This window comes from Xyrauchen texanus, chromosome 42 (assembly GCF_025860055.1).
Source record: "Xyrauchen texanus isolate HMW12.3.18 chromosome 42, RBS_HiC_50CHRs, whole genome shotgun sequence".
Classification (NCBI taxonomy): Eukaryota; Metazoa; Chordata; class Actinopteri; order Cypriniformes; family Catostomidae; genus Xyrauchen; species Xyrauchen texanus.
In genome coordinates this window covers 25,219,539-25,228,592 of record NC_068317.1, presented here as the reverse complement: position 1 = coordinate 25,228,592, position 9,054 = coordinate 25,219,539, and the positions used below count along the sequence as shown (strand labels likewise).

At 38.4% G+C, this 9,054-nt stretch overlaps 1 protein-coding gene across 1 annotated transcript; it reads right to left on the bottom strand.

The window, feature by feature from the left end:
* Window positions 1–273: 273 nt before the first annotated feature.
* Window positions 274–7,679, bottom strand: LOC127635023 (apoptosis regulator Bcl-2-like). Its single transcript, XM_052114822.1, has 2 exons — window positions 6,284–7,679; window positions 274–306 (listed from the first exon to the last, which is right to left on the bottom strand). Exons 1-2 carry the CDS (start codon window positions 6,842–6,844, stop codon window positions 274–276), a joined length of 594 nt encoding a protein of 197 aa, XP_051970782.1. The 5' UTR covers window positions 6,845–7,679.
* Between the last annotated feature and the right edge of the window lie 1,375 nt (window positions 7,680–9,054).

Sequence of the window (9,054 nt, the reverse complement as noted above, 5' to 3'; positions counted from 1 at the left end):
TTGAGAGAACACAGAGATCAGGAACGAGACCACACCTGGGAGGGAATCATTATTTTTCCTGTCATTAAAACTCTTCATCTCCAACAAACATCAGGCCTCTTTTCCAGACACACCCAGCAGAGTTTACCTTAAGATCAAAGGCACCAAGCAGCACTCTGGCAACCAATCAGAACAGCCCTTGGAGCCCTAACATGCCCCCCAGGAGCAGGATACACAACCATACCCACCTGACAGCAGCTGGCCAGGAAGCTGCAAAACATACCCGTTACACTTTCACTCTCCTTTATCATCTACCCTGGCAACCTTCTACAATTCTAAATCATTCCTGCTGACTTTTATCTGCCTCCTCCATTTTCTTTTTCTTTTAATCAAGCTTTTCTTTTCTTCAAAATTTCTTGGCTCCTTCACAAGCACAGATGTAGGACATGGCAACAATAAAATACACAGCAGGTCTGTTTGAAGCCATTATCATAAAAATGTCAAAAAAGAGACACTTTTCTTTGCACTCCATTTTATGATTGTTGTTGATTTTTTTTTTTAGCCTGCCTTTCGTATCAATATCCCTTTCATAAACAATGTCACTTGAAAGGGCTGTATGAGGCACATGCTCAGGAAATATGAATACCTGAGTGATAGCAGAGCTTTTGAAGATTCTAAGGGTGCGTTCACACTTGGCAGGTTTGGTTCGATTAAAATGAACTCTAGTGTGATTGCTCTGTTAGTGCGGTTCATTTGAACAAGTGTGAATGCTGCCATCCGAAGCTTGGTGCGTGCAAAACAAGCGGACCGAGACCCCCTGAATAGTTGCTCTCGGTCCACTTCCAAACAAACTCTGGTGTGGTTCGACTGATATATGAACGCAGCATGGACCAAAAACGTCTAAACGGACCAATAACACAAAGTAATTTGCCTTTAATACTGACCTCAAGCATACCTGGTTCTTCTCATCATTGGAGCTATGTTGCCCATTACAGTTCGGTACAGGCGTCGGAACCGCAGTCTCCTTGCAGCATATCTTCGTTTGTGTGTGCAACGGAGGAATTCCTGGCACTGTTTTGACTCGGTTACATATTTTTAGATCTTCGTTTGTTCTCAGCTGGTAAAAATACCATCATATACGCATAAATCCAACAAGTGCATTTAGCCCAGCAGACAGAATTGTTTTATGTATGTTCCGCAAGTTCTGTTGCAAAATATACATCATAAAAGCTGTCCAATCAGGTTGCGACCTTATCCTTATGCCTTTTGTTTTGTATCTTTAGGTTCTGTGTTAAAAATGCCAGTGTGAATGCTAAGCAAACCACGACTAAATATATAATTATATTTTTTGGTCCGGACCAAGAGAACCGAACTACAAGTGTGAGTATACCTTAACTGTAAATGCCTAAGACGTAACACCCTCCAACAAAAGACCCAGGTGGGGTCAGATGTACCTCTAAGGCATCAGAATCAGCAGTGTACTGTACACAGTAAGAAACCTGTAATGAACCGCATGTATGTGGTGTGTGGGTGAGCACCTGTGCAATTGTAGCCTGTCTAAACAAACATTAATACAGGCGGACTGATTTCATTATCTGACTTTGGATTTAAACAGTACACACCAATTTGCCAGGGTGCCTATTGGAAGACGTTATAATAGTAAAATGACAATTAAATAAACGACTTATATATTTGCATATATCTTAATATTTTGCAATAAAATAAAAATATTTATTTACTTGTAATCAATAAATTTAAATCAATGGTTTAATATGTTTTCACTATTTTTTCACAATCCTTCATGGAATTGTATTTCATTCCCTCATTAAAGACATTAAGTATACAGTCTAGTCTTTTTGTACAAATTTCAAATACTTTTTTGGTCCAACCTCAAACTTAACGTCATAGTTTGTAATGTTGGGATTCACCTCAAAGCTAATAGGTTTGGTTTACGGCTCAGATTTATTTTATGAAAGATTTTATGAAATCCTTATGGAAAAAAAAAATTATGGGAAGGCACTAATTTGCACTCTATTGTGATAGTTAGACCTACCTCCAAAAAATATTTCTCCAGAACATATATGATGTTACTTTCTGGTAAGGGAACAAAAGCAGGTTAAGTAATTTAGATGTTTTTCATTGTTGTGTTCAACATTACCATTACCGGCTACAGGTGGCTATTTTTAGTGAAAAAGGTCACAGGAAAGGCCAAACTGGATTACAGAAAGCATTCCAAGCACCATAAGTCTATGCTAATACTGTTTCCAGTTTCATGTGAGCCTTTTCAAGCTTAGCTGTAATAATAATACATTTTAAATCATGAAATATGGGCATCTCCAGGCCACAGGGCTGCATGCTTAGCTGCCATCATTAAGAAGAACTAGATCAACATAGCAGTCTGACAGAACCAATTTAATTATGTCTGTTGTTGCTGTCATGTCTCGAGTGGTCTATAATTGTATCATAGTTAACAGTTAGAGGGCCATCTGCATGAAAAGAACACGTCTTTAAAATTCTTAAGAACTAATTTTCAACTAAATTCAACTGGTGAGAGTGAATGAAGTAGGAAGAAGTTCCCAAAGGCATGCTGGGTAAATGGGGCATCCCTGCAGGTGGTTTGGAAAAACAGAAATAAGACAGAGCGCTGTGGTACAGCTGAATCATGTATTCTCCACAGACAGGCTTTATTCAAGGATTAATGAATCACATTAATTCAAAAGGAGGATAATAAGTCCTAATGGCGGGTAGAGGGGCAGAACGGTAAAGACATCTGACCAATTTAGGGTAACATGGGAAGCCCTTCTGACACATTAGAGGATTTTCTAATGGGAGAAATGAATACCAAAAAACACATAACTGTGGCACACTCCAAAAAAGACTTCTACTTTTTTCATAATAACAGAGAACAATTATGTTCAAGTAAAAATTGAGAGAAGTAATCGTGTTTTCCTCCTTAACATTCCCCAAAATGTTTGTGCACAAATTTACTGGCTCTTCATCCCCACTGATGTTTCTGTTATCGATATAAAAGCACATACAATATAATTCTCCACAAAGGGAGGTTTTTTTAATGACACGAACATGCAAATGAACAGTACTCTGATGGTAAGCTATCGGGACTTTATCAGTAACCTAATAAAATTTCCCCTAAAATAACTAACTACAGGGGAAATCAACCAGGAAATATCCCCTGTGTGAGCATATATCAATGTCAAATGCTCTCAGCACTTCAAAACAAATCCTACATTTAAAGAAGCTGTTGCTGACAGACACAGTGTAATATATAAATCTCATGCGCAAGCCAATTCTCTCAGCAATAACCATCTTAATGCAAACTTTAGATGTGCTTTTCATGACTAAATTAAATAAATAAATCATTCATCGCCTCTGGACAAAGTGCTGAGCTTTGTGAATAATGCAGTTGCATGAAAAATGCTTATTAAAATGCTTCTCTGCTAATTGTGTCCAAATTGAACTGCATTGCTCCACCTAAAGAACTGACAAATTTGATACATACTCAGACATTGCACAGATTCAAACATGATTTAGGCAGCTTTAATACAGTACAATAGTCAACCTCATTCATTACCTTAAATAAATTACAATTGACCCTTGACTGCTGTTGCTTACTCTGTAAGCTTTCACTTCATCAGAGGCCATTTGAGTCAGTCTGACCTGCAGCAGATGTGGTGAGTAATGACCATCATTAGTCCAGACAAGAATAATGGCTCTGCTGGGCCACCTGCACAGCTGTACCAGACAGCAAAGAAAGAATGCTCACCTCTAGTATGCATTCTGAAGAGTGTACCATCTCTCATATAACATCATAGCCACATGTTTGATTGTTACCATAAAAAAAAAAAGCTACATGCTCAATGTTTGACTGTCAGTGAAACAGATGGTTTCTCCTCTCTTTCAGCTGGGGTAGAGATGGGGGTTCTGGGATGCTGTGCTGTGTATGCATAGGGTGGAGTCCACCCATACAGGAGCAATGCAACATGATGGGCTGCTCCAATTTATACTGTAAATAATTCAGCACAGAAGCACTGCAGTAGTAAAGGGTAGTGTTAAAACAAGGGCTCTCTCTTGAAGAAAAAAAAAGTGTTTACTTGTTTTGACCAGAGAGTTCTTGGTGTGTTCTTGGATACGCCATTTTTAAGCATACTGCAGCTTTAATTTCTCCTCAGAGACAAATCGGCAGGTGTCTTTGCATTTACAAGTCAAAGGTTCAAATAAGAAGAGAGTGTTAAACTGTCCTTCTGGCAAAGCACAGCATGATATGGATAGCACACCTCTCAGTGGCTTAACCTCGAAAAGCAAAGAAAGCTCTCCATCCTTATAACTGAGTCATATACCGTTCCATTTGACCATGAGAGGTTTTCTTTAAATCTTGAATCTGGGCTGGAATTATTTAAAACCAGGCCATTATTAAGAATTCATTATGATATGACCCTACATATGTGATTAAATCGAAGTCTATGCACATGTCCTTGAAACAGAACATCTGTGTCTAACTGAATATAAACTTTCTTTTTACTCATGAATGGGGAGGCGGGGCTAACCAACTGTCAACTTCATTGAACTGTCAAAAACCAAGCTAACTAAACTCTGTATCTTGAACTGGAACAATATTTACAGCATGTTGATTGCATTGCATTTGTATTAGTGGTCTTTGTGGACCACAAGGGTTTAGTACTCAGTTTGCATTCTTAATGGAACATTCCAGGTTCAAGACAAGTTAAAGGTGCTGTAAGCAATACAAGGTGCAAAAAAATGTCCTACTGCCTTAAAGATATTAATAGAATAAGTGTCTTGAGATATCTCAACAGACTATGTAACATCTCTAGACTTTGTAAACAAAAATGTGTCTGCTGACCTCGGATAGTGACGCTTTTTACCTGTCAATCATTTTGCTCGTTCTCATCATGTTGTCTTTGAAACGGATCATTGAGGGTATGATTCATAAAATTTGTCAGGTGAGGGCGCTTTTGTACCACTGTTGATTTTGACAGCCACAGGAACAAACAATGCTGCTCTATTGCTTGGTTTTGGTCTCAACATTTTCTTTGGAGGGCAGGGTTTTGGAATGAGGGGCATGGCACATGAAAGCTTAAGAATGCTAAAATCGCTTAAAACACCTTTAAGGTCAATCGAAAGCATTTGTGGCATAATGGTCATTACCACAAAAAAAAAAAAAATTAATCTGGGTATGAGTGACACACTGTACAATTGAAGTGAATGGGGCCAATCCGTAAACATTAAAATAGTCACTGTTTAAAAAGAATAGCCACAAGACATAAATGTTATACGGGTTAACATGATTTTAGTGCAATAAAATCACTTTATATCCTTTTATGTATAAAGTTATACAACTGCGTTGCCATGACGACGAAATGCAGCAACCCTTAAAACTCAATAACCATACAAACTATGATTTTAACAGCTTTACAACTCAAGTAATACACAAGTTTTAACAGAAGAATGAATGTAAGTGCTTTAATAAAATAATAAGCTTCACGTTTTTGCCTTTAAACCCTAGAAATATTGGCCCTATTCACTTCCATTGTAAGTGCCACACTGCAACCTTGATTTTTGCTTTTTTTGTAAAAAAAATAAATAAATAAAGGAGAGAGAGAGAGAGAGAGAGAGAGAGAGAGAGAGAGAGAGAGAGAGAGAGAGAGAGAGAGATCGATTTTTTTCTTATTTATGGTATTTAACATTATGCCACAAATGCTCTCAACTAAGCTTAACTTTTATTAATGATCCTACATATGTGAGGTGAAGTCTATTCAGATGTCCTTGATTTAAATTGAGCCCTTTGTGTAATAGAAAATTAACTTCATTTTTACTCACGTGAAGAGACGTAGATAAAATTGACTGAACACCTGTCACCTTAAATGAACTGTAAAATCCAAGCTGACTAAACTGTGACCAGTGCTACTCTCAAAGCTAACCTGCGATTTATTCGATTGAATATCACTACAGTTAGATTAGCCCACTGTGTTTAATGTTGCGCTGCAAACTTCAGGTGACCCAGAACGATTTGTAACAATACAGTATGTTGATTGCATTGTAATTGTATTAGTGGCCTTAGTGGAGCACAAGGTTCTAGTAATAAGTTTGCAGTAAGGCAGTCAGTCTACCAATAAAACTTCCACTGATAAATGATAATAAAATAAAACATTGCATGGTTCCTGATGGGTAATTGGTGTTTAAGAAGGCTCTGGGATTGCGTAGCTTTGATTTTAAGCTTCAATTGAAGAGATATTTGTAGGACATCTATGCACTGGGCAAAGGTCGTGACCGACCATAAACTTACCCAACCACCATTTTCCTCGATCCAGTTTTCCAGCGGCCCGTTCAGGTAGTCTGTCATCCAACGTGCAATATTATCTACCTGGGACGCCATCTCCCGGTTAACGCTCTCCACGCACATGGTACCACCAAACTCTAGGAACACCACAATCCGACCCCAGTTCACTCCATCCCTGAACAGCTCCTCGGCAACAGCTACGAAATTGCGCTGCGCTGTATTGGGCGTAAATACCATATGGTTGGACATCTCATCAAATTCCCTCTGGTACATCTTTTCTATCTCGTCTCCAGCCTCACGTAACGCCCGATAGAGCCTCAAGTGAGGGTCGGAGCGGGTGACCCGGTGGGGTAACAGACATTCGATGTTGCCCCCTCCGGCCGAGGGAGCCTGAAGCCTCCTGTCAGAGTTTGAAGAGTCCTCAATTCCTTTATGAGAATCTTCCTCATCTCCAGATGATTGACATTTCCACACATAACCCCTCTTTAAAAGTTTGTGATTGAGGTATTTTTCCACAATATTACGATTGTCATAGCGAATTTCGTCCTCCATCGTTAGTGAACACAATTAAATACGAGTTCAAACAAGAAAAAGTCGGTTATTCAAAGTACATTGTAAGTGACGGGGCGCGGGGGTCCCTCACAGAGAAAAAGCTCCGTAAAATGTCAAAATCACATCGCTCAGTGCATCTTAACATGTGGTTTCTGTCACCAGAAGGCAACATTTGAGGTAAATAATATCTTGGAGTATTACATTCATTGAATATGAAACATAAAATGGTTATTTTTTTACTTTATAGCAAGAATTGTCTGCACCCCAAACCTGCATTTCCAGCGCGCTCTGACGATGGATGGATCGCGCGCACGGTGTTTACTGCAGCGCGCGGGTGAACTTCAAACGGAGATCCAGCGCGGCGCGAGGAACGTCCGCTCATTGAATACGGGACGCCCCTTCACCCCTAAAACGCACTGCGTTTATATTTCCAGTGCGACACAGCGGGTGTTCAGCCACAATATCTTCCACGTTGCGAGCTCAAATAAGTTCAAGCAAATGCTTTATTTTTTGTTCAAGGGCATGCAGCTTATAATTCCACTGATTCGATGTCCCAGAAAAGACGGAAGAGAAAATAGCGACCAAGTCAGTTCACGTAGAAGCACTTTTTTTTCTCTGTCTAAAATGTACGCGTATATTTCCTCCTTCTTTGGCGAGATGCAGTTGGTACAATCCTGCGGATTTTAAACGTGCTCCGTCACCAAAGACGAATGACATCGAGACTGGCGCGCTCATTGAGGCAGCGCTCGATCTGGTGAAACTGAATGTTAGAAGATATTCGGCGGCACTTCCTCTACGTCACACCATTCATTGCTTTTGGCGTAGTAGCCTCCATGAAATGCATGCAGAGTATGGCTGTACACCTTGTCGAACTTCTTCAAATTCTTTTCAAAATACTTTTCAACTGTCAAAGCTTGTTGTCATTCTTTTGTCAGAGCTCCAAACCTCTGGCATGTTATTAAAGAATTTTCTGAGGTAGCCTGTTACCTGTCATAATTTATGAATTTCTTAAGTGTTGGATCCGATGACAGTGTTGCTTTTCTCAAGATGCATTACAGATATGAATGGAATGTCCCCTTCACTCAATAAGTCTCACAGAACAATGATAATCATATGACTATTAGCAATTCATCTCTAAAAATAAATACATAAATAAATAATCATAACGGTATTGCCCTCTTAATTGCCTTATTAACTTCATTAGGAAGTTAATAGTCTGGTTTAAGCATACAAGAAAGTAGTTGTTTTAGAAAGCAGTACCCAGTATTTCTATTCTTACCAGGGACTACTTTTTTTTTCTAAGCAGAAGCAGTATTTTTTAGTTCCCGTTCTGGCGTTCTGACTGCTTTCCAATTAGTAAATTGTTAGAACAAAATAAAAGACCCGTTAAAAACATTATTTTTTTAAATGACAGTACACTCTGCTAAGGGTGGGACCAGTTGCAGTGTTTCCAGATAGCACAAGAGAAACAAGGCACCTGTTTTGGAAAAACAAGCTCAAAACAAGGGACATGCCTTACCCAAAATAAGTTATTTTAAATTTTTCAAGTGGGGGAATTTTCAGGATAGAAATCATAACTAGCATAGTACAGTAGCCTATAACATAACATCTTTTCAATAAATGTATTTTTAATATTAAATGTATCCCCAAAAATATTTTAAATATTAATTTCACCACCTAAAATCAACGAATAGCCTAAATCTCTCTCTCCTGCATGCACGCACACACGTCATCTGTGGACCAAAAGTCATCTTTTACAGACCGAATGATTTTCCTTTTTTAACATTGGTTTTATATTATATATATATATAATATAAAATATATATATATATATATATACTAAAAAGAGGACACTTTGGAGTATTTTGGCCAGTAGAAAGTGGTAATTGAAAGGGATTTCGTTCTTGTAATTTGATAATGAGATTTCAAAATGTGTTCATTTTCGTTTTTCATTTTCGTTCATTGAACCGTTTTTAGTCCTGGATTCTTACAGCTGAATCAAATGTACAGAGTTTTTATATGGTAAAGTAAGATTTATCAAACCTTTATAAGCCAATCACATGCTCTCTCACTATCTGGCCTAGTCAATTCATGTTAGCACATTTTAAATTCAGGTCATCAAGTAACAGTATATATTTACCAGTCAGTACCAACACATTTGATTTTTGTCTCAGTTAAAACAGTACAAAGGCAGAATACTGAGGCAGCTC